Consider the following 27764-nt stretch of genomic DNA (forward strand, 5'->3'; position numbering starts at 1 on the left):
CAGTGTAAGGTATGCATCTGCTTTAAAAGATGGTGAGATCACGACAGATGCACTGAAGAAGCCTATATTTTATACACCAATTGCTGAAAAATGTAAGAAGGCACGGAAGTGCTATTTTATTACCAAATCAGTATTTCTACCTGCAATCTAGTCAAATAAAATGATTATAAACAGGAATAGCCTCAAGTTACAAATATTTGTAATTATAAATTCACAAACTATGCTTTCCTGATCATTCGTTCGTGTTGCTTTGTCTATTACTAAGTACAAGACTTATTACTAAGTCTACAAGAACAGCTAGGGAGATAGATTTTATGAGGAAAGAAAGATAGATTATACAAGTTTTCTTTAAAAAGCTTTTTTATTCCTTATCTCCTTAATTTAAGAGCTATTTTAATCACTATATTCAATAGCAGTGAAGTATTTTTCCCCTTTTTTAAAAGAAATTTTTTTTAAGTAGATGCTATTTCTGTATGCATTTTGAGTTTTATTTCCTGAAATTTAATGTGCATAGTTCTAATCTTAATGAAGTGATTGTCATTTTATTTTCAGCCAGCCAAATTAGAAAAGCAAAACAGGTATTTCATTTGCACTGTTTAGAAATTTTATATCACATTTAACATGGTACACATTGCTTCTAAATGGCTGCACAATGAGAACAGGAAAATAATAAATATAAGAGTCCAAATATAAGGAACTTACCAGTCAAGGGTATTAATACTGTCCTTTCAGTTGCCTGAACTTTCCAGTTTCAACATACCATACTGTATCAAAACCACAAAGTATATTTTTTCTTAAAAAAAAAAAAAAAAAAACAGAACAATTTTAATCTTGTAAATTAAACCTAGAACCTGACACAGATACTCTTAGTTTGACATCCTGAAGCTTCAAGTAGTCTAACAGAAATTAATTATACAGACCATTCATCTCATTTGCAAACTCAAGTAAAAAGTAAACAAGTAAACGAAAGCTTACCTTCAGTACACTGCAGGAAGCTGATAGTGAGCAGGAACCAAAAACTTTGCATTCTGCAACCAGAAGACACCATTATTGATTCCTGTAAGAATTTTCTTTGTATTCCTTAATGAATCCAGTTATAAAAGCCCAGCATCATCGAAACCAGTGGTCTGCATTATTCATCTTCATACCTGCAGAAGGAGAGAGTTTGAAAGAAAAAGGGCAAAAAAAATCTTCATCAATAGCTGAACACCAATAATTTGGAATACCAAATTTTACTTGACTTGAAGACAGAACATTTTAATAAAAACTGACGGTACACCTGTACTGTAGCTGAGAATTTGGCAGGTATGTGGGATCTAATCTCTGAAGGTCAGTGATCATTAAACAGAATGCCAAATAACAGTACATGTTAAAGTTGAAAGTAAGAATGTTATTGATGTACGTGTACTAAGACATGTGGAACAAAAAAAAAAAAAAAAAAGAATTTTCTCTGGATTTAAGAAATTGTATTTGCAGATGCTTAGGTGAAGCTTTTCCCATTCTCCCAAATCTGACACTGCCTACATTTCTCTACCTCAAAAAAAAAAAAAATAAAATAAATAAGTCTAGGGCCATGCCTTGTGTCTTAGTGATTCAAACCATGCAGGGGCTGGAGGCAGCAAAGCAACACCACCCAGCAGTAACACTGCAGGTCTTCTCCCTGCCACACCTCTGGCCTTCCCTGTTGTGACACACAAAGGTCAGCAGCCTCAGAGAAGAAGTAGTAACAACAACTTTGCTGACAAAATTATCTTTTTGGCTAGGAAGTCTCTTTGTGACTTTATAGTCTGATACATTTATATATAATAAACACCTTCAGAGAAAAGTAACGAACGATACTCTACTGCTTCTGACAAGTATTTCTCAATCAGAAACAAATCTAACTTCACTGCTCCTGTAAACTAAGCACCAATGGAAAAAAATCTTAAAACCATAATTTGCATTTGAAAAATAAAATTACAGAAATAGTACAGTTCCTGTGAGAGAAGATTTGGCAGCAGAGAGCTCCCCTTAGCCAGTGGCTCCATTCTTGCACCAGCCAGCCCAGCAACTATGAGCATCCTCATCTCTGTCTCACTGTACTAGGTTATATCAACTCAGACTACTAGAATTTGGGAAGCCAAAAATGAACATCAGTATAAAAGTATAAATGATTTTTAAGTGCAAAGATAGCTCTGTATATTACAGATACACAAAACAACTCCTGAAGAACAACTCTGAACATAGCAGCAATTACAGCTCCAAAGAGCTGAGTCTGGTGCCATGTTGGCTTGGTCTCTCTAAAACTGATGAACAGGACTGCGTTTTCATGTGCAGATGTATTTCTAAAATATCTGAAGTTAACGTTAGTTTATAAACATACAGCAATGTCTATGCCAGCGCTTAGTAAAATGTAACTGTCAGGATCCAAGAGCCACTTACGAGTCTTATGAGTACTAGAGCATGTTTAGGGCTATAAAAATATTTTTACCCTTTTGCCAAAGAGAATTGGAAAGGATGAAAAGCACACAATCCCAGGCAAAGAAATACTATGAACTACAGATCATTTTAACAAGAAATAAGTGTTAACTCCTTTTATATTGGTGAATATTAATATTAATCAACGATAATATTTTTTTTCCCTAAGCACACAGACAGCAACAAGATTGGCGCTGACTTTTTTCCGGCAAGGCGGGAAAGATGGAATTAACAGAAAACATTGCAGTACAGTTTCTCTGGCTCTGAATGAAGGCAATATGACTGTGGCAGAATAGGGATTATTAAATAGCCAAGCACGCTTCTTTACTTGGCTCCCCTGTAACGGGAGCCATGCCACTTCAGTGTAGGGATCCCCCTCGCAGAACACAAGCATGCTTGTGATTTCACATGTGGGGAAATGAAAGGGAACTGCCATCTGAGGGTAACTGATTTTATGTTTATTTATACATAAAAACAACCCCTTTTTCTAATTTCCAACTACAGACAGGTGCTCTTCAATCACAGGTGCTTTTATCCGCACATGTCTGAAGAAACGACATGCAATAGCAAGCAGAGTGCACCAGGGCAGGCCGGCTACAGAGTGGCTCTCCCTGGCACAGCCCTACATGCCTGGAGGTAAAAGATGTGCCCTCAATTTAGATGGTGATACACCAGCTGCTACAGTAGCAGTCATGAGAGGGAGTCATACTGTATCTCTGTATCTTTAACACTGGTCTGAGCACATTTTGCAACATATATATTTATATCAAAGTCCACAAAAGATGTACTGCATTCAGGAGAGATTACAATTGCAAAGGAGCTCCTGCTGAGTAAAGCAGCAAAAACTGCCCCTAGGATATAAATATAAAATAAAATATATAAAATTAATATATATTATATAAAAATAAAAAAAATATGGAGATAGTTCAGCTAAAAGCTGAGGAGTGTTTGGATTATTTTTCAGCTGTAGCAAATGAAAAATCATAAAACTATTTCAGACACCACAGACTAATCAGTATAATTTCAGTAAGCAATCAGAATAATCCAAGAAAATAGATGAGGAACTATAATAACTAAAAGTGAAATTAAGTCTGGCTCCTGATTACTCCCAGTTTGTCCAGAGAATTTTGACTTTCTGAGACTTAATTTTTATTGCTTTTTCCATAACATATTGCTGCATACCCAGATTTAACATCTTCCTTCACCTTCAAGTGGACAGTGACATACCTGTGTATTAGTATCCCTAATCTCATTGCCCCCCCCCCCTTTTTTTTTTTTTTTTTTTTTTTTTTAAATCTGGGAGAAGTAGGGGGACATTGTAGTAAAAACAAAAACAGTCAGAGCACCTTCAGAGATACCTAGCATCTCTCTGGGAAATAGCTGCAAAATAATTCATGGCAAACACTTTTCTGTAGTTGTTATTGCTGATTTTTAAATAAGGGGTTCTGACCTTGTAAACTGACTTACCTATTTTAATAAGAAATGTTTGTGAAAGAATACTGATGTTTTTATGATACCAAAACCAGCAGAAACTATTCAACTAAGAATAAATGGAAATTATTTTAGGATAAATTTAAGTACTTTGTGTGCAATGTATTTTTCTCTATAGATTGCTGTAGCCTACAGACATAAAATTTAACTCAGTGTGCTGCTGCAAAAAGAATTCAAAATAAGCTAACCAACATCTACCAGATTATCAATGACACATTTTTTCTAATAAGGCAAGAAAAAAATATGCAATGTTTGAAAACTGATACAATGGCTTTTAGTTTTGCTTCTTTCTTCTCTTCTCAATAAAAATCAACAGCTTCACAGTGATCAATTTTTAAAGCAACATATACACTTGAGAAGCTCTATGCGGCTTCAAACAAATTAATGCTACTATTCTGAACCAACTATTCATCAACAAAACAAAAGCTAATCCTGAAAAAGGTACCCAGACATAAACTGGAGCCAAAGCACACTTTGACTCCAGACACTGCCGTCACTCGTGTCTTCCTGACCATGCATCTGTCAGAGATATGGAGACTGTCGGTGGAATCTAACAACAAATCCCAAAACAAACAAGCAGGACCAGGAAAAGCCATATTAAGTTACTTCTTCGTAAACAGAAAAAGTAGACAACAGCAAGTGGCTATCCTGCGCAAATAACTTATTTCCCCTCGGACCTTAATAAACCTTTTCTCTGGATAGCTGACTGTTTGGGCATGGGGGTGGAGCAGAGAGAGATTCCCCAGAGCAAAAGGTTGCTTGAATTTCAGAGTGCAATAAAAGCTGCCCAGAAAATTTCAGTTGTAACTTAAATCCCTACCTCTGGGCCATACTGCAGTCTCTCGTAGAAAAACAAAAAAAAAACTCTACTGGAAACAGAGCAGCTCACCTTGTTAAGTTCCTTTGCATATGTGCTGTTCAAGGAGACTAGATCAGTAATGGAAATGTTCAAACCTGCACCCCACAAAGGTACTGGGTATCTCTTAATACTGTATTCATAGGCTGTGCTCCAAGTCCCCAACATCTTAGTATCTTACTTTGCTTCCTTGTTCCTCGGTACTTCTAAAACTTGTTACAGATGGAAAAGCAGCTGCAGAATACGTGCCACCTCTGACCATGTCCCTCCCCGCAACACTGCTCAAGAGCACCCCAGAGATAAGAGAAAGCTGCTCCAAGCATGCTCCTTGAAATACTTTCATCTTAGAAGAGAAGGACCTCTAAAGGACTGCTTCTTTCCAACTCTACTGTGTTTAACCTTCCCAAGGTTTTATTTTCAAAAGCCAAAAAAGGGTCTTTTAAGAGCTTCCGGACAACTGACACAGCATGCTCAAGAGCTGCCTCTCCCCTCCAGTTCCAAGCTTTTCAGGCAATTAAGCCAGACAGGAAAGCAGAGATCTTTCTAGCTAAGCAAGAATGTTTTCCTTTAGCTGAAAGCCTTTCAGACTAACACCAACGTATTTCACAATGTAGCACTTAATTTTCCAAATGATCTTTGAAACACTGTGAAGCACTTGCAACATAGTTATGCTTTAACATCTGTATTACACAAATAAAAACCAGACTGGTTTTACTGACAGTGGTGCTGAGCAAGGTAAGGAACTCATGCCATGGCCATGCAGCCTGTACATGCCAAGGAATGAGTGGATCCCAGGCAGTGCTCTTTATAAATCCTGTCTGACCTACCTTGCCACACATGCAGCACCCCCACTACCTTTCATAACCCAGTTTATGAAACTAAGTAATTCTGTAATACATCTGAGGCACTCTGCAGAGGAAAGGGGGGAGATGAGGAGGCATGGGTGAGTAGATATATATTCATACAATATAATAGACTATATAGTCTCCTGAGAAATCATGCGTCCACGTGCCTTCCCACCATAAGGCTTTCCAAATTTAAAAAAAAAAAGTTAAATTTCCTATAATCTGTAACATAAGAATTCAATTACTGCAGTGTGATTAGTAAAAGCTTCTAAGCTACACTAGTAAAATACTAGAATGAGACCAATATTGTTTATGATTGGTATTATACATACTTGCAACAAGATCCAGCTCTAGTTTGCAACATTTAACATATCTTCAGATGCATTCAATATGAGTCACTCCCAAATCCTCAATATGGTTATTAATGTAAGTCAACTTTAGAATAACTTTAATAATTTTGCATTGATGCTACAGTATCACATTGCATAAAATTTTCAAAGTTGTGAAATCTTGGAGAGAAAAAAAAAAAAAAAAAAAGCAAGCAAAACCCTATACTGATTTAGTTAGCATCCTTCTAGTAGCTATGATAAATAATCAATGCCTGATCCGTTCCAATTAAGTCACATATTGCGAGAAGAAACGAAAGGCCAACTCTGTTCTATCTAAAATTGATTAACAAAGACTTATTTTCCATTAAAAGCAATCCAATACTAAAAATGCACCACAAAGTCTTTTCTTCTTTTCTGTATTTAACAGTCCCTGTCAATTAACACCTTGAATAGTGGATTTCTAACCCAAAATATCTCTTTCCAAGCTGCAGGCAAGGAATGCTGTCTCAGGGAAGGGTGTAACACAGTAAGAACAAGACTTGAGCAAGGTCATCCAATCTTAAAACAAAAATGCAATCTCTGTGCATTCAGCTGCCTTGTGCTCTGAAATGACATCTCCATGCCGGAGGAAAGCCTGAAATAGCACGCAATAGACACGTGTACCCTAAATTTAGAGTGACCACAAAAATACCCATCCCTACTGCTCTGGGTTCCCAGCTAATGAGAACAGAAGATTATTCAAAATGCAAGACCTACCTATGCAAGACACGACACCAGACAGTGCGCTGACACGACTTCAACAGTGCAACATTACACTTCAGTCCATCAGTACACAGCAGCTCAGTGGTCTACCTCAATCATTCACAGAGAAAATAAATAGGATTTAAGAGGAAGAGATGAAGATTTTCCTTTCTCATCCAGTCGGGCTTGGCCTCACTCTTGTGTTTTACAGACATGTTACCCGAGCTCCATTCCCAACAAGGCAGCTTTGCCCCGTCTTGTTAACACAGGATAAAGCCTGGACACTCTAGGGAGTTTTCATTCAATAAGCCAGCAAAGTAAACCTTTGCTAGTGCTAATAAGAATGGCTTTTTTTGGCTCCAGGCACTCTCCTTTTGCCAAGGCTGAATTTCTCTTTTTGCCTTTGCTAAATACTCTGAATCGGAGGGGGGTGGGAGTGTCACTCAATCCTCATTACAAATTTCCGGTATTTCATTTGAATTGACATCGCACCGCTCAATCAGACCACCTTGACTCAAACAGCTAGGGTAAAACCTTTTTAACACCGCTGCCCTCTGTGTCGCTAAATCTTCCTGGGGTCTCAGAGATAAATCCCAAGCATCCGAAGAATGGGGGAGGGAAAGAGATGTTGTAAGTCAATTACAACCGTTATCAGCTGTAATATCTGAGTGTCATGCTGAGCATCTTAAATATGCTGATCGCTTTGGACACCAGAGGCACAGTCTGAAGCTGCTTGCCATTCTCTTCATTAAACCACAAAACAAATAGCTCTCATTTTCAAACCTACATAGGACAGACTTTATGAACATCAAAAATAAACAAGAAAATAATGAATAGCTATAAAAAACACAGGGAGAGCCATATGACAAACTGAAAGCAGCAATCATAAGAGCTGAAGAAAATTCAAAGGCTTCCCAAACTCCCCACAAAAGAGAAATCCTCAAAAATAATTTATTTATATTAAAATATATCATTTATTTTCCTTGGAAAAAAAAATGATAAAATAGAAGGCTGGTATCAACCAAGGACACTGAGTTCTTGTAAGACAGTGAATTGTTTGCTGGCAGTCTTGACAAGGCCCTACAAAGCCCATACTTCCTCTACCCCCCTCCACCCAGCCCCACCCTAAGTGTTTTTCACAGCAGAGCATTTATTTGAAGTGGAAGCAGGCAAAAAAAAACAAATGAGACTGGATCTGGCCCAGGGCTGCTCTTGGCAGGCCCGTACCTGCTCAGCCACGCGGCGCTCCTCCTGCCAACTGCCGTGGTTGTGGGGCACCTGAACCACTCTGCCCATGGGCCCAGCAGCCCACCAGGCTCACCTGAGCCTTTCATAGTGACATGGTGAGGTGAAATGGCCTCACAAGACCAGCAGCCAGCCCACAATACCAGCAGCCAGCCACCAGCAATACATACGTGAGCTGCTAACTCCCCAAATCAAGTTGTGGCTGAACATGAACAAGAATGCAGCATTTTTTACCTAGGCTGTAACTAGGGTAAACAGGTTGTTCAGCCCCAATACGCTGCAGCTGCCTTGCATTCATGCGCATGTGTCTACACATCTTGGTTTGGTAGCACCAGCCCACTAAAACTACCGCATCAAAGACTTCTCTAGGCATCTGCCAAGGAATATCATCAAACAGGTTAATGAAGGCCCTGTGATAGCATCCATTTTAAAGCACCCTGGTTTCTACCCGCTGTACTGAAGATCAGTGCATGCAGTCTGTATTCAATAGAAATGATACTATTCAAGTTTCAAGAAGAAGCTTCTGTGGGCAGCAAAGTCAGGTGGTTTTTTTGTTTGTTTTTTAATTCTGTCAAAAATCTTTGATGTCACTAGAAAAAATACCAACTCTTCCAAAAGTAACTGAAAAATATTTATCATTTTTTATAAATCAGAAGCTGGAGGCACACAGATATATACACAGTGCACTAGGTATATATTAGTGGCATATTTTATGCTTACAGAAGAATATGGTTCCAATGTCAACATCTGTGAGACCATGGCCTAATCATTGTGCAGTGAAATATGAAACAAAATCAATGGTGGCACAAAATGTAATCTCTACTGTGTTTGGCTCACTGTGTTGAAACCTTGACTCATAAATCACTGTTACTTGCCATTCAGTGAATCGATATTCAGATTCCCTCTTGGTCTATACATATGACCACTAAATGAAATAATAATGACCAAAATCTGTCATATATTGGGTTATCAATATTACCAAAAGGGATTTCTTGGGAACAGTGAGGTAATCTAGGATAAAATATATCAGATGAGCTTACAAAGAAATGTGAAAAACCTCTGGCTAAATATAGATATATAAAGGTATTTTCAAATACTTCTTCCTCCATCATAACCTCACATATTAGAATTTACCTTAGAATCATAACAGTGCATTTGCTGAAAGACCATTTCAGTTATATACGCTTTTAATTAAGTTTGGAAGCATGCTGTACTTGAGCATTTTTCTTTGTCTTCTTTCAAATAACACCTTCTTAATATATTACTAGTTTTTTTTGTTTGTTTTTCTCTCCTGTGAAGCATAATTAGCATTACAGTGATCAGATAATAGCGTTTTCTTACTAGCAACCTGTCAAGGGCTCCAGAAGACCACATTTTAGTTCTAAAAAAAAAAAAAAAAAACAAAAACAAAAACAAAAAAAAAAAACTAACAAACACTTTTTGTAAGAATAATTCCATAAAGCCTTATCAAGTGCTTCACAAATCATTTAGTCATTAAAAGGTGGTGGATAACCTCTTGCGGAGAAACCTGAGAAGTGCTGTGTACTGCCATCCCAATTTCAGTCACAAGCCACAGCGTTATCAAAATTTGTAGTTTTGACAACGGAAGAAGGAAAGAAATTGTGGGCAGCTCAAAAACGACACCTTTGAAGGAACAAAAAATACAGGAAAGGTCTTCACACTGTTTTCTAAGCACATGTGAGATTCTCCAGCCAAACATGATTTACAGGTGGAAACTCCTCTGAATTTACATAACCCTTTGGAAGACTTGTGTGTATATATTAAGTACAGAAAGGAAGCAGATGTTGGCAGATGATATCTTTCAGGTTCACTGATTTTACACATCAGTAGCACTTAAAGGCTTATATCTCAAAACCCTGAAAAAAAAAATCAAACTTTTCCTTCACTCATAATTAGCTTTTCTAATACATATATTCATAACAGAAATCATAAAAAGAAATTATGGGTCAAAGGTCATACATGCCAGTGCTGTATGGACAGCAGTAACTTTTCCTTGCAACTACACATAAATAAATTGCTTTTCTGCCCAACATATCATCAAGAACATCCAAAACATACACAATATGTGTGGCAAATCTTCAGTATCTATACAAAAAATGCCTAATTCTACAAAGAAACAATAAGCTCATTTCTGCTACTGGATAATGGACTCTACAAAGATATACAAGCTACCTAGCCATCTAATGGTGCAACTATAATTAAGAGTATTTTTTTTATACAATTGAATGAGCAATGAATGTTCAGGTGACTGTTCTTCACTGAAATAGGCAGCTGGATGATGACCAGCCATTTAACTGGGGTGAACCGTGGTTTTTTTTTTATTTATTTTTTTTTATTCAAGCTGTAACAGAAAAACAGAAAACTATTTCAGTACACTTTTAAATTCCCTTTGTAGAAAAGATAAGTTGGAAAACTCTAATAATTAAACTAATTAGAAGTTATGAGCCAAAAGAGCTTTAAATTATAATTTGACAGAAAAGCTCCTACTACTTGGATGTACCACTGTGTAAAATCGGCACCTCTCTTCTCCCTAGCATACATGTATTAGATAGTATTTTCTCTTCCCTGTGAGGGAAAAGAAAAATATATTTTGGAAACAGTGAACACCTTTCCCATGTACAGTGAAAAGGGAGGTGTAAAGCATTACCTTCTAGCCACAAAACAAAATGGAATAGAGGTTGTCTCCAGCACTGCCACACCAGCCGCAGCGAGTGCTTGAGGACACAGAATTGCTCAATCACTTTCACTCAAAGAATTTTGAGAAACGCTGAATGGAAAATGATCTCTATTCAATGAAGTGACTGAAAACGGTACATTTTGCATACATTTTCTTTTTTTCTTTTTTTTCCCCTTTTTAATATCATTCACACAGCATAGGTAAAGTTTAAGACATAGCATCAATTTAACACATTTGTTAGCAACAACATAACCTTTCATATTATGCGGTTTTATCAAGCAGACCAAGAACGCTGTCAAACAATTAAAATTTCTTGTAAATAATAAGGTCTCGTTTGCTCGTGACAGACACCGCTACTTTGGAAAAATTATTTTTCTATAATTTGATTACATTAGGATTTTAAATGATAGCTTTTATATTCTTTTACTAGATGATAAAGAGAATTGTTATTATTAAAAAACTGTTCTTCCTATCTTCTGCTGCAGTTCATGAACTCTAAGTGCAACTAAAAAGAAAACAGTCTACATTTGTCTACCAACAATATTTATAAGTGAACAGAGTGGAAAGATTACAAAATTTGAATATGAACATTATATTATGGTAGCAACAATCTAGATGTTTTACAGGAAAGTGAAGTGGATTACCGTAAATGAAGTTTTAAATGTCCTTTCCATTTTATAGATAACACAAAATGACTCTTTTCATGTCTCCAGCGATAAGGATACATATGCCACACATTTAAATAGTGACTTCACCCTATTCAACCCTGCTCATGAATTAATAATTCAGTGACATTAATACAAGAAGATAAATGATAAAGAGGTTACAGCACAAGGGCCAATGGTACATATATACTTCTTTCTGAACAGCTAATACCTCTCTGCCAATTACAGTTAGAACTTTTTAACAGTTTTCAATGGCATTTTTACAATCTAAATAGCAGCTTATGCACACACAATTTCACACAACTCAAGCTTAATAAATCTCCTGCTGCTACCAAACAATCATTCTGGGGGATTAAAGTGCAACATCTGCTAACATTAATAAGCATTTTACATAGCAATATGTATAAAAGCAGTTGTTATCAGTCTTCTGAAAAAGCTTCTAGACTGGTTTGGCATAAATTATACCTTTACAGTGCAACTGATAACTTTAGCTTATGGGGAAAAAAATCAGTGGAATTACATACCAGATGCAGTTATCATCTCTAGTAGAACAATTTTTAAAATACTTGAAAAATAAACAAAAATGTATGCATGCAAAGAATTTCAGGGAAGAACCTGGTAAAATCACATGATTTAAATACTTACAAGAAACCGAAGCTCCCAATATGTTTCCAAGAGTTAATTTCTTTGCTAATACCAATTACAGCTTTTTAATCCTTTTTTTAAAAAAATAAATAAATAAATAAATAAAATGTATTTCTACCAAAGCAGAATCTACTGTGAAAAAATGCATGTCTTTCTATGACATAAAATAAACATCAAAGGTTTTATTTAATTAGCAACTCCAGAATAATTTTTTAGGGAGAGTTTGGCTAACAAGTAGGCTTTGGAATCGAGAGCCGTGTAATGTCAGCTGGAGCCAAGAGCACAGTTGGCAAACACGGCAGAAACTTTTACACACAGCCCTGCCAGCGCAGCTCAACCCCTGCAGCTCAGCTGTGGACAGCTGAATAACAGAGCCTGCCAATCACCCTTACTACACACTGAATGAAACAGTCGTATTCCAACCGGTATTATCATTTAATAGTAAAGCAGCAAAATGAAGTTTGTATCAATGTACGTAGAGATAAGAGAGAATGCCAAACTGGATCAAGTAAGCATGTAGAATACATTTAATTTGCCTTTCTTTTTAATTAGTAATGAATCTTCCCATTTTTGCATTATGAACTGCTTAAACATGATTGTTTTAACATTATTTTTATGTCAAAACATTGCTCTAGAAAAAATGACTATCGTCATATTCTCCTGACATCTTCGACATTCTTATTTGACACGTTATAAGAGAGATTAAGAAAATCAAAGTAGTAAGATAATAAAAGACAGCAGCAATGCCAGCACAGCACTTGACAACTAGTACTCAGGACCTTTTGATGCTATCAGGTTTTAAAATATCTGCGACTAGGGCTGAAGCTAGGCGTAGCCAGGAAATAAATAAAAATAATAATAATAATAATTTCGGGACTGATGGCAAAAGCTTAAAATAACATGTAAGTACATTTAGTATCTATTATTTCCTTGGACTGATGGTTTCTTTATGCTGAGGTCTGTGCCTACAATTCCCACACACAGTTCACAAATTCTTTTTTCTCAAACACACTTTGACTTTCAGATTATCATTTTAAAATAAAAAAATGTTTAAATCACTGTTCGCTGCCTGTAAGAACACAGCTTTATATTAAAGCGATAAATTCTTACCGTTTTTCTTCAGCACAGTGAAAGACGATTCTGACACAGGACTTCCCTTGAGGCTGCTCCCCAGCCAGCACCCTCACACCCACTCTGCCATGCACCAGCCCCATGCGCATCCTGGGCGCTTACGGCTGCCACAGGGATCTCACTGCCCTCTCAAAGCCCAGGCGGGGCTTTCCGCTCATTCTCAGATTAACGTTTGCTATTTCATCCATTTTAACAGTGCTGAGGAGAAATCTAGGTAACACTTTTGCTCAAAGACGATTGAATATTAAATATGAAATTTAACAGATTTTAATCATAACAGTTTGTAAACTGTGTAATATATATGTCTGCCCTAATTTAGTAAGATGGAATTCTCACACAACACTCATCAAACCGAGCACAAAAAAACTGTTCTGGCATTCCACTAAATTAAAATCTTCAGTCCCCACAGCAAGAACGCACAAATTTAGATTTTATTAATACTTTAAATCAAACTCACTTTCATGTAAGGCAATTTACAAGTCATCTTCTCTTGTCATAGCAAAGAACAGAATTGGGTCTTAAGCATATTTTTACAGACTCTTTGAAGACAGTCTAACCTTCTGGTCTGATCTGCTATTTTTAACAAAAATAACAATTTATTTGAAATTCAACAAAATCCCGTTTTCATGAATACATTTTTAAGCCTTCCATTACAACACTAGCAGTGACAGAGTAGCTGACAGCTCAGCAGACATGAGGTAAATTTAAGAGGAGCTGTTCCCATTTGGAAAACACATGCTTTTCTACCCACTTCTAATTCAGCAACCTGAAAAACTCCAAATTTTACCTAGATCACTGTATTTCACAGCTTGCCCAAAGATCTATTTAATGCGCAAAACAAGTCATGCAAGCTACAGAGATGCTTGGAAAGGCACGCTGATCTAAGTGGTGCTCCATGGACTTAAATATTTAGAATTTGTAGCACTGAATAACACTACCCAGCCCTCTGCATTGCAGGCACTTAACCCAAGGCACGAGGAAACCTCTGACAGGTAGATGGCCCTGTACTGATATTACTCATCAGAAGCCAGTGAGAGCCATGCTGTGAAGCCACAGAAAAAGAAGAAAAAGAGAAGAAAAACAAAGGGAGTTGGCAAAGCTGAAAATGGCATCCCCCCCAGCCAGCTCCACAGGCGGTGGCAGCACAGAGGGGGAAGAAGCTGATGGAAGGGAAAGCCTGAGGGGAGACCCATACCTGGGCCCTGACTATGTGGAGGCAGGACCACAGGAGGGGACACGCGAGGTGCAGCAGTGGTTGAGAGAGCAAGGAAAGAATGACAGTGAAGAGTCGCAAGCTGACAGGGAACTGGAAGCACGCAGAGCAGTGCACAAAGGGAACAAGTTGCACGTGTAGAATATCCAAGTGTAATGCCTCCTCCTTCGAGCTGACTGCTGGCACCGAGGAACGGTACCATGCTTTCATGACCCAACACACAAAAATGAATTTAAGCACAAGACATGCTACCTGCAGCCATGAGCTTTGTTATCCGCCAGTCCACACCAGAAGCCACACTCCACTTGAAGGACAAGTCAAAGCAGTAAGGAACGTGGAGACAGAAAGCTAACGTTCACACTAGATGTTACTGGAAAGGCCGGCATGAGCGCAAAATGAGATGCATGCTTGCATGTGTACCTGCATACAACTATTTAGAAACATTTGTTGTTCTGCAAGCAATCATATGCTATAAATGACTGATGATTTCACAGTGCCAGAAGAATAAAAAAACAGCCGACCAGTTTCAACACATCTACTGCAGATTCTGGGTAAGATTGTTGTTTTAAAAAAATCAAGTCCAGAAGAGGCCATAATAGTAATATATGTGCAGTTTATTTATGGGTCACTATTGGGCTGAACTGAGATTTAATTTCTGGGAAAAGATAAAAAGAGGTAAGAGGAGGAATAACAGATGAAAACAGAAGAAAAGGCAAAAAAGGCCCATTTTTTCCGATATGCAAGAAGTGGCAGAGCAAGGCCTGGCAGAGCACTCCACCTGACTGGTTATCAACATGCTCCCTAGAATTTGCTGTTTTGTTTTAATGCCTCTTTACTCAAAAGGTGATCTGCTGTTTTTCACCTAAAAATAGCAATTTTACAGATCTTCTAAAAATAAAAGTATCTAAATCAAAATTAGTATGGTGTAAAATACAAGAAGAGCCTACAGCAAGCACAGCGTATGATTTCAACAGCCAGATGTTTCACCACAATGGCTTCTGGTCACCAAAAATCGAAAACAATTTCAATTTTACGGTATTACTTTAGGACTGTTAAGTAAATACCACTTGTTAGCTTTTCCGCAGTGCTGTTATTTACTAACTGGAAGGCGTGCACACACAGACCAGCTGGCTGAGAACAGGACAAAGGAAACAAGGCTCCTCCTGGCTGGCCATGACCTTTGTCTGTGGCTCTGGAAAAGCATCTCTTCTCCTGCTCTGTTGCATGGTTTTATCACATAATATAGTGGACACTTTATATTTTCTTAAAGAAAAAATACTGTATTAATAAATACGCAGACAGACATACTCAAGCATACACACATTTCTGAGCAGACATTCAATTATTGTTCAAATTTTTCTTCTATTTTCATTCACTTTCAAATAATATTTATGAAAACTACAATCTCTAAGAATAGTTTAAGATAGTTGAGAATAAAAATATATTCAGCTAAATGCTTTCAAATATTTAAACATAGTAGTGAATGTTGCATTCCTCTAGTCCACCAGCAGCTCCAAATTCAAACAGCAATTGCTTCAGCATTTACCAAGCACTGATTTCTTAAAGCCTGGGCTTACACAAAAGTCTATTTGACATTTTTCATTTTGAGCCCCATTCAGTAAGCCATAATTATGAGATTCTTTCATGTTGTCATTCTCTTACAGATACGGAGATGTAACTCATTAAACTGGGGTTGAACAGGCTGTTGTCTGGGAGGAAAAGTATCACTGACCTTCTACTAAGGACCAAAACATCAATAATTCAAGATGATTGGGAAACACTATTCAACAAGATGATTAATTTTTAAAAATAACAAACATTGCAGAACATTTTAAAATCCTACAAGAACCTTTGACAAAGCTAACAAATATGAAGTCTTTGAAATAAATTCATCTACATTACTCCTCGTTCCAGGTTAAGAAATAAAGACTGTGGTCCTCAGGACCAATTCCAGAGCCCAACCAGCAAAGCCGAGAGCAGTTAGTGCCCAGGCTGCAGCACAGGGCCATACACCATTGTAGTGGTTTAACCCAGACAGCAGCTAAACACCACACAGCCGTTCGCTCATCCTCCCCCCTCCCTCTCTGGGATGGAGGAGAGAAACGGGAAAGTAAAGCCCGTAAGTTGAGATAAAGACAGTTTATTAAGACAGGAAAATAATAATAATAATAATAACAACAATGATGATAATAATACTACTAATAATAATGTGTACAAACAAGTGATGCACAACACAATTGCTCACCACCCGCTGACCGATGCCCAGCCTAACCCCGAGCAGTCCGGCCCCTCTCCCCCAGCTAGCCACCCCTATATATTGTTTAGCATGACGTCAGATGGTATGGAATACCCCTTTGGCTAGTTTGGGTCACCTGTCCTGGGTCTGTCCCCTCCCAGCTCTTGCTGCACCGCTAGCCTGCCCGTTGGCAGGACAGAGCAAGAAGCTGAGACATCCTTGGCTTGGGGTAAGCACTGCTCTGCAACAATTAAAACATTGGGGTGTTATCAGCACTCTTCTCATCCTAAGCCAAAACATAGCATTCTACCAGCTACTAGGAAGAAAATTAACTCTGTCCTAACTGAAACCAGGACAACCATGCTGCATTGTTTGTCAATATAGCCTTGAGGATTTTCTGATTTAAAATCTGTTACATTGACTGTTCCTTCTCCAGAAGTAAGCATTCAGATAAAGTCTGAATGCCAATGAGCATGCCTGAGAATATGCCAAGAGGAAAAACAAAACAAAACAAAACAAAACAAAAAAAAAAAAAAAAACACCAAGAAAAAATAAAAAATGCAAAACACAATTATCCACTGAGGTAGCTCTAATTTCTGCATGTTCATAAAAGTGCACAGACTCCCACACTCCATCGCCTGAGACCCCTCCATCAACGCCTCAAGAGTCCCCTCCATAGCTCATCTGCAGCCCTGGAGAATGGTCAGAGACAAGCTCCAGCCTCTGTACGTGTGTGTACAGTTTCCGGGAAAAGAGATAAGCAAACTGGTGTTTCCCATGAAGCACAGGATAAACCCTTCTGCTCAGAAGTGCTCTTATGGTTTCCATAGTGAATTTCATTTACATGAAGACACTATAAAGGTTCCCACACAAAAATGCATCTCTGGCATAATTACATTCTTTCAACTTACTTTTCCTCTCACTTGCTATAGTTCTTAGGTGAAAGGAAAATATTGACAAAAACAGGACATGAGGGGGACATAAGATAACCACAGACTGAAAAGCACGAAACCACCAAGCTCATTTACAACTTTTTTTTTTTTTTTCCACTTAACTCTTCTTGCTAGTGGGCAGACCGAGATCAGCTACACAGGGTAAAGCACTCTAATTTATAGCCTAAGGGTTCCCGTGTTTAAAAGGAAGGAGCATGTAAGGAAATACAATGCCTTTCTAAGCCCATCTGTTCTTTGAAATATCTTCATTAAAATGGAGATTTTGACTTTTTGTCTGTGAATAACAGAAAAAGGACAAAACCTGGGTTCCGAGTATCTTCATCGGAAGACAGCTCACACAAGACACCAATGTTTCATCTCACAGAGACTGTATTTTTGCATCATGAAAAATTTTTGAGCTAATTTTTGAGGTGAAGGGCAGATGGGACTACCTCCAGTTCCTGATGATTAGCTGAATTAGTAGTAATTACGCCTCTGTTTTTAGTAGTAAGTACACCTCTGTTTTACTATGAAGCAACTGAAATCCAGCCCTGCATTTGGCTTTAGAGCACAAAAGGACTCGTACATTCCCAGAGACCTGCAGGGCAGCCATGACAGGGACTAGCACTTCAAGGAAGATGACAAGAGTTAAGCATCAGACAAGGTCCCCAGAAAGCTCTAATCTCCAGACTACAATAAAAAAGACACACTGTTTTTTCTTTGGATTAAAACATCTTGTGCATTCAAATATTTTCATTACTATTTTAAGAAAGAAACAACTTGTTCAACAGTCAGATGGACTCTACTAAATAAACCACACATCTCAGAGCACAATACTTCTTCATACCATTTGTGAACCTAAAAAATTCCACAGAGCATAATTAAATGCATTTTTTAATTTACATATTATCAATCCTATGTTTAAATTACATAGTTGTTATGTTTATATGTAAACTGTTAGTGTTAGGTCCGAGGTTGGACTCGATGATCTTGAGGTCTCTTCCAACCCAGAAATTCTGTGATTCTGTTTTAGAAGTTGTTTTGGCAGCACCTAGTATTTCCTACATGTACTAGGCCTAAGCAGCTGTTCTTCTATGTAACTTAAATAATGGCTAAAATTAAGTGATTTAGAAGACATTAATAACCTCTCTCAACTGTACGGAAGTCATGCAAACAGTTGTACAAACTGTGTAAGTGTACAAACTGCTGCACTGAAGCAGCAGCAAATTTTCCCATTACTCCTGGTATTTTTCACAAATTCCCTATAGATTAGTTTTAATAATATTAATTCTTCAGCTTTATTTGGTGCATTGGTTTATATATATATATATATATATATATATATATATATATATATATATATAAAAAGCATCAATAATGCATTGGCTATCTGCTAGCAGACCTTTCATTTATTTGACTTTCCTTCAATTAATGTGCAGGAATTTCAATAAACATTTTTTAACATAAAACTACAACAAACAAAGTATTATTTCAGGTAAAGGTATTCATTTTCATTTCATATATCAAGTGACTTCTGTGAAAAATAAACAAGAACTAGAACTTATTGTTTATAGAATCTTGGCAGTCTAACATATACAAAGATCAAAGCAGGACAAAGAATTCAACTAAATTTTTTTTTGGTATATTTAAATGACCATTAATTGAAAGGTAATAGAAAAAGAACTGATTTCACCAAAAGTCACTATATTGTCTAAAAAAAATATCTGTGTGGCTGTATGTTCACAAGCAGGCTCTAAACAGTTCTTTCTAATTATGCTACTGTCCACTGATGTAAATCTCTCTATAACCAGAAATAATACCATTAGAAGCACTGATGATATATGAATTACATACAGATGACAGCAGTGTAATGAAGAATTTCATTCACAGGTATATTTCAAAAGTTAGACTGTTTTTAAGGGCTCTGTTTGGCAGATTTTTCAGTCATGAGCCAAGAACTACTGATTACTTGTGTTCCATTTGCCAAATACAAAAGCTTTGTTAGTCATAACAACACCGTTGTTCCAAACAGAGAGTAATAATAATAATAAAGATCAACAAAAAAGGGAAAAAAAACACTTATCCCAGGGTTAGCTGTCCACAAGCAGTTAAGTATGACTTAGTGTGGCTTCATTTTTAATGCATGCTACAAATAAAATGACTAAAGTGTGGATTTGTGCTTTAATTTACTGTTCCGCAAACAGAAGAATACTAATTTTAAGAAACCATTCTTTATGGGATTTATACAGAAAAAAAAAAAAAAAAAAGGCAAATCTTCATCTTATAGTTACGTGTGTATACTCAAAAAATGGTTTAAGAGAGCAAATGGATAACAATTTAATCAAGAGTACTTCCACATATATTTTTCTCTTTCAAACACAGATTGTCTCCTAGAGCATTATACACATGTATCACTAAGAAAGCTTTCTAAAGCAAATGCACTGTAACATATTTTAATAGTTTAAATATTAGATTTATAATTTCCTAAACTATTGAAAAATTTGTTTTACCTGTTATTAATTTTTTATTCGTTATTCTTCCTTTTATTCTAAGTATTTGCTTTTTCTTAGTTGGCATCTACAAGCCAAGCTCTGCCCTCAACAATGCAGTCACGGTTCACACTCTTAAATCGGTTGGAGCTCCACATTCATCAGGGGGTAACATTCATCCTTTTGTGTTTGCTTTTTACTTACAGACAAAAGATACAATCGTTTTCCACAGCTCAAAATGAATGAAACATGAAGCCAATCGAAGAACCTACAGGAGTTTTTCTAAAACTGAAAACATTCATCAGTTATAATTCTTGTTCTGAATACAAGACTAAAGACCAAGCTCCAGATTTTGCTCTGGTTGTGTATATACAACATGTACAAAATACTGATGACAGGTAAGTCATACAGTGCTATAATGATTACAATTAAAGCTTTGAATATTCATTGCTTAATGTAGTTTTGAGTTCTCCGCTATTTTCTAGTAATCCACCAGAAAACACTCAAACCTGTGTGCAACATTACTTTCTATCAGCACTTCCATAAGAAGTGGAGTATTTCTTGTCAATATAAACAGGTGCATCTTTCCTCTACTTTCTGGTAGTCAATAACAATTTAAGACAGCTGGTCACAGAATCTTTCCACATTGTCTTATACATAGAATTAGTTCCAAACATCTAGGAAACATGTCTTACAAATTTAGCTAATACTAATCGTGGATGTGTACAATACATGGAACATATATTGGAAAGTTCTTCTACAATAGTAGTAGTTATCTTATACATTGTCTTAAACTGGAATAATCCTAATTATTATTTTTGTTAAAGTACAATAGAGAAAAAGGTACGTTTGCTTAAACACTTATTATTCCAATATTTATTGAATTGTATCTCAAGGTATCATCTTAAAATGTAAGGCTGTTTAGTTACTTTTAGCCATTCCAACTTCTGTTACACTTAACGCAGTTATGCATAAATGCCTGTAGAACCCAAAGTATTTTGTTCAGTCATTTCCCCCAAGTGTTTTTTATTGATAAAACATAATTAGTTTTACTAAATGTGGCTGGAACACTGCTTCTGCCAAGTGAGTGAGTATTAATGTCTCACTTTTTTTTTTTTTTTTTTTAAGCAGATGGAATTTTTGTTAAGGAACAGCTTGAATGTCACTTACATGAAAACTGTACAAGTATGACATTATTGTCACTTTTGTTGATTGTAATCATTTTTAAAAGAAGTTGAGTTGCTTACCACCATTAAAAAAATGGCCCCAGTGAAACAGAAAATGTGTGTAACGCTATTGTTAAAATGAAGGAATATGATTTTATTCACGTAGGTTCTTCCAACATAGCAAGTAAATTATCACTGTTCTACCTTCAAAATACAAGGCTGCAAAAGAATGCATCTTAATCCCAGCTGTATTATCCTCACAAAAGAATTAAAGTTACATATACGTCTTGATTTTTGTATAATACGGCAGTCTCCACTGAACTGAATTTCTGAAACATCCTTACCTTGCAGGGACAGAAAAAGATGCATTGCGTAAAGAAAGATTATGTCCATTGCCTCCCCATAATTCCTCAGCAAGATTAAATTAAGAAATCTCTCTTTCTTCATCATGGCTAATACAACAGTATTCTCCCACGCAAGAAGCACGATGCAACTTTTCAACTCCCAATACCTATCAAAATCTCTGTAAAAGACATTTATATATTTTCTGTAAGTCTTACTATTATAATCCTATTGGAGTGTAATTGCTGTGGCTAATATTCTTACCCTGTTATGAAAATGTTCAACATAAACGTGGCACTGAGTTGTTAAGATAATACATGATCATGCTGTGAGAGGGTAATACCTATACAATAGCCCTTGCCAATACCATAAATCTCTTTATTAGACAACAACCTATTACAGGAGATCTACTTAACTGTTTCCCTACTTAGAGGGCCATTTGGTGTTACAATAACAAGCTGACTTTTCACATTAGCAAGGATTAGCCAGTATAAATAATAAATCGACACTGAGTTGCTGCTCTTTTAGATATGGTAAACTTTCCTGGTGTTTAAAAAGAGAATCCAAACTAAAACACTAAAACCATGTTAGGATGAATATGTTCAGCTTAAAGTTCTGCTAACTTAAACTAACAAAACCAAACTAAAATAAAATTTAAAAAAAAATCAACTCTTGGACCAATTTATGTGGCATAATCTATTCCAGGAGAGCACATTACAGAGAGCTGCATCTGTTTTATGGAATGTGCATGCATACTGCTTTATTTCCTAGCAGCATTATAGCAAATCATCTTTAAATTTACTGAAATATTTTAAAGTAAAATGATTGCCGCCACTTTTCCAGAGATAAATAGCACAAAATTCATGTATCGTCAATTATGCTTCTTGTTCAACAAACAAAGCTCTATTGTTTTCTTCATTGAAAAGGTCTCAACTTTTTTTGAAGGATCACATATTTTCACGATCCAAATCACTGTAATACAAATTATAAAACCTGCAATGCACCAGATCATTTCATTTGTGTTAAAGAAAATCACTAAAGTATTTCTGATTCTTCACATTATGTTTAAATTACTATTTGCAAATAAACTTACGTTCTGATACTCCTTGTTCTTTCTTCCCCATATTTTTCTTAAAAACTTACGCCAGCAATCCTTTCCACTGTTTGCCTGCTTACGTACAATTGTATAAAATCATCAATTATACTAGGATAGAATCATTCACCTTTTTATATTTTAAAATACAGAAAAAGCAAATTTAACTGTTAACCTTGCATCTGCAATCAGCTTGATTATGATTCATAAGACTGCTTGCATAAATAGAAAAGACTTACCTATCGCTTTTTGGCTAGCACACTGCTCTGCACAAGAGGTACTGAGCCCTTAGAGCACTGTGCTGTCTCTCTCACACTGACATGACATTTTCAGAATCAGAGAAGACAGTTTATGCAACTGAAATCTGCTTCCCGTCACACAGAGCAGCAAAACTGTTTTCTTGTACCTCTGCATGCAAGAATTGTTTTGCTCAGTTCCTTTTTACACTTTCAATAGAAAGGCACTTTTCAAAATACAAATAGGTATTTATAATGTCAGCTCTCGCTTACTAACAACTTAAATTTTTTGCCTTTTGTTGTTTACTGCTACTCATGTAGAATCTTTTTAAAAGTTCCCTTGCAGAGGATTTCTTGCCCTGAATAACAGAGAATGCACAGCAAAAGAAAATTGTACTTACTGGAAACAATTCAGCCCTGAATGCCTTGATTACTCTGATTATCTCATATACAAGCTCCCTCTGCAGGTAGTAAGGAGAATTAGCGAAAATATGTGAAAAATGTGGGTAATAGCTGGCACAGAAACCCAAATGATCAGTCATTATTTTAAAGAAATTAAAATTCCCTCAGAAATCTTTCTCAAATGTTATCAGATAAAGAGTTAATATAAAAACAGTCTTCCCCCTTCCATTCCACCGCCTGTTTTTGTCCCTCAAAGAAGCTAAGCATTCAGCTTTAGTTTTTCCTATATCAAAATACACAGGTTTCTTTATCAAAGCCACTTAAATCCTTTCAGAGGAAAAAATAAAATACAATCAATTTTTTAAAAAATCCTCTGCTTACCCAGAACCAAACAGAAATGAAAGAACCCCACAAACAAGAAAACAAATTCAACCTATCTAATGCATCTCCCTAACACAACAAAACAAACAGCAGCATACCTCCTTCTATTTACTGCTGCAAGACAAAACCCAATGCCATTGTTGGATATGATTACAAATGCACTCCACCAAAGCTTAGAAATCAGTTGAACTAAACGGTTAAGTTTATCTCAAAAATCAAAGTCTCTAATACTAAATACCAAATTATGAAGTAACAATGTAGTTTCATTTAGTTGGATGAAAACAACTTTTCTTCCAAAACACGTTACCCTACCTTAAAATATCTTAAGTTTGTTCTTTACAGAAACAAACTTTATAGACAAAAATCCCTTAAACATAAATGGGAAAAAGTTTCAATGAATGAAGCTATAAATATTAAGCAGACCAAAATTAAGTCTTCATCGTAGCTGATCATGTACCATCAAAAAAAAGAAGACATCAGGCGCTGTTAATTTTTCTTCTAACACGGAAAGAACAAAAGCACACCAGTATTTTTGTTTCTCTAATACGGCCAAATCCCTCTTGTTTACAAGCAATGTCATTAGATTTATGAAGAATACTCATAAAATAAAAAGTAAGGGTTTAATTTTTGCTGGAATAATAATTTTTTGCTGGAATAATAATCTCCAAAATACAACCTTTAAAGTTCATACTGAACAATTGGAGAAAAAAAAAAAAAAGTAGAAACAGACTTATGATATTCTAGTAAGGTTACATGCATTACACAGGACAAATGTAGGACAAATTTGAGGCGTTCACTTCAAGACGATGATTGCTGCATACAGAGCTCTTCCTTGCTGCTGGAATATCTGTAGCAGTTGGATCCACAACCAGTTATTAGCAGATACCATTGTACACCTTTTCAAATGACGGAAAGAATGAGGAAAGAGAGAAAGCAGGAAAAAAAATCTAACATTATGGAGAGATTATCCTCTCTTCCAGCACCAGGTAAGATTATTGCCTGAAGGGCAAAAGGATTTCTTCTTATATTCGACTTCTGTCAGCCTGCAAGTCCCTTTCCTCTCTAAAACAACTTCCACTCTCATCCACTCTCCCCAGCCAGCATCACTGTGAGGCACCTTCTCTCCCTTAGCACCCCATCTTTAGCACTTTACCCAGAGAGAACCAGCCCCGCCGGCTGGCAGTCCACGTGGAAGAAATACTTACTGTGCCGAAGGAAATCACAACCACTGAAGACCTTCAATACTTAAATGCTAAATTTACCAACAAAATAGTTATGAATTGGTCTTCTGGAGGGCGTTCATGTTGTTCAAAGCAAACATGCGTCATTTCTCCTGTGAAAGCAGAGCTGTCCAATTCGGGCACCTTACGTACAGAAAGTCTAAATTAAACTTCAAAGAATGATTAAGAATGCCTGGACCAGGTGAAAATAATTATGCCTACCATAAAACAGGAATCAGGAATTTGTCAGAGAAATGCAGCATCAACAGCAGAACTTCTTCTCAGGAATCTTTTCTTAAAATGTCACTTTATTTAGAGCTGACAGTGCCTATTGCTTGGGAATTGTTTTTGAACACTGTTCATACCAGTGTAGGCTGCTATGCCATAAAAAATGACAAATATGATACAGTAAGAAAATATATAGAAAGAAAGGTGAACTACAGCCTCCTCCTGGCATGTGATCTCTCTTCACCACTGCAGCACGATTTCAGAGCAAGGCTGCCTATTTACACTGGATCCCATCAACAGCAAGGCAAGTATTACCATCAGGAACAAGGTCGGTCATCCCCTCCCTAGCTGCCAGAAACAATTTTTAACAGTAATCGGTGTTAGATTATTCTGTCATCTAGATTCAGAGCAATAATCGGTTTGAGGTGGCGACTGATATGAAAATACCAACAGAGCGCAAAAAGGAAAGCAGCAGCCTCCCCGAAACGAGTGATTTGGGATTTTATCACATCCAGAGACAACTAAATAAACAGTGGTAGCATAATTTTTAATGCACAATTCTCCAGTGATTACTTGTTTTGGTGCTACTTGACTGATATTATCTATTTTTTCAACAGTTGTAGATACAAATCTAATTGTACCTTTAAAAGATACACCTCTCTACAAAGTGTACATACGGAATGCTAGAACTGCTCCCTGTACTGATCCCACTGCAGAAAACAGCAAATAAACCTAGGAAATAGAGAGATTCCCTTCTTCATGGAGTTAATTCTTTACCGTAAAAGGTATGAGCACTCCCTACACCTGATCTGTGCATCAACGTATTCCTAATTTAAGAATTAAAATATTAAACTCACTTTTATCTGCACAGTATCAGAACTCAGGATCTTAAATAGCAGCCTTCATTCCTGCTATTTTATTCAAACATTTGTAGCTCGTTGTGGCCAAGTAACTTATCATTAAAATATTAACATGGTATATAGAAAAAAGCATAGCATAAAAAACTCATATACATTGATCAGCATCAAGTCAATCGGCACTGTATAAAAAGGATACTGCTGTCACCCCATATTGCCATTGGGGGAAAAGGAAGCATCTCTGTTAGGTGTCAAACACATTCTAGAATGCTGTTTAAACAAAACAAATGAACAAAAACCAAAACAGTTGTTTAAGACATATTTAATACATCAAGGGACAAAACAGACAGACCCTGACTCTACCCTATTTGTATGATGAAATGGAGTAAAAATGGACGACGAATTTCCTCGGACAAAAATCTGCACGACTTTAGAAGGAAGTATTCCTAACACTGTGTCCACGTAAGAAACCTAAGTAGCTTCTCAATAGCTCTAACTAGATTTTCTCTGAAGCTAACTCCTTCCACTACTGAAATACAGACACCAATACTTAAATCTTTTTGTGTAAATGTTTGTGTTTATAATGTGCTCCTAAGAGATTTAGAGAGAAGAAAAAAAAAAAAACAAAAAAAAAAAACAAGACAGGCCCTATTTTTCTCAGCCCATGATCACTTGTCAAGCCATGATTAATGCTGTGCTCTGTAGAGGGAGACATTACATCTAGGCTACAACAGACCTAAATTTTACCCTAAGGCAGAAGTCTGATTTAAACATCTCTATCCAAAGTGACATTTGTCCTCTCTTTTCAACCAGTTTCCTCTGAAATTCCAGTAAACTGACTTTGTGACCTACAAATGGTCCATTGATTCTAACTTGTCGTGTTGCCTGTCCTTGTAGCAAAGTTGGTTTTGGTGACTGAATGAAGCAAGATGTTATACATTCAAGAAAAATACAGGAGCAGAGTCCATTAGGTGCTCTATTAAATGCTTGGTTGGATAACAGCGACTACAATTTACAGCTATAAGGATTCCAGCTTACACAGAAGAGCTGAAGATAAATACTGAGGTCAACATTAAAAATCAGAAAATATTTTTATATTCAGGGGTAACAATGGCCTTCATATGCTGAGGTGATGAGCAAAGATTTTTTTGTGTGTGTTACAGACAAGAACACGGGCATCGTCAGGGCCACCCTGAAAAGTAATTACATTTTATCTCTTGCCTTTCGCTCTGAAATGTCTGCTAAGGTATTTACATTTGTCTGTTACAAGAACAACAAGCTAGACAGGAGAAAAAAAAAACTAGTTGTGATCACTTATCTCAAGTAAATACTATTTCTCCAGTGAATGGTATTATTCCATCTATTTCATAAAGTCATTGTTAGATCCTCCGATTTATCTGTAACTGCTATTGTGGGAAAAAAAATAAGACATGCTTATACCTTATAAAGAAATAGCCAAATAGAAGACCTGGACATGTAGAATAGTCAATATCCTTCTTACTGAACTTGAAAAATGGCAGCGTTTGATAATATTAAGCAATTTAGACAATGCTGGCAAGTTCCTACTAGCCAAGGTAATCTTATTTCTGGTGCTTTTCAGGGTAAATTGATTTTTTTTTTCCTCCTCTTAGCTGCTCTGATAATTGGACAAATTTATACAAGTGTGATGGGATTTTACTTAGCAGACAACACACAAAACACTCCCCAAACATGAAGTACCTTACTCATAAAAAAGCATTTTTGTTGTAATTAAGCAAACTGTATTTAAGCTTGCTTTGTGCCAGGATAACAATCAATAGCATTTTGTTGGAAACTGCACTCTACCTGCAGGTGTTAAGCATTGTGCTTGCTTCAGTCAGCCTGCAA

General features: G+C 36.5%; 1 protein-coding gene across 4 annotated transcripts in view; it reads right to left on the minus strand.

The window, feature by feature from the left end:
- Positions 1 to 27764, minus strand: part of ADGRL2 (adhesion G protein-coupled receptor L2) — a 392820-nt gene that overhangs the window by 126453 nt on the left and 238603 nt on the right. For 2 of the 4 annotated variants that reach the window (XM_082765657.1, XM_082765656.1), the window contains exon 4: positions 976 to 1148. In XM_082765657.1, the coding sequence (XP_082621783.1) occupies positions 976 to 1048 (73 nt within the window). In that variant the 5' untranslated portion in view covers positions 1049 to 1148. Of the gene's footprint in view, positions 1 to 975; positions 1149 to 6734; positions 6983 to 11972; positions 12159 to 27764 lie in introns of those variants that run through there. The other 2 variants (XM_082765658.1, XM_082765659.1) reach the window with 2 other exon arrangements.

The sequence above is a fragment of the Aythya marila genome (assembly GCF_965140915.1).
Source record: "Aythya marila genome assembly, chromosome: 8".
Lineage (NCBI taxonomy): Eukaryota > Metazoa > Chordata > Aves > Anseriformes > Anatidae > Aythya > Aythya marila.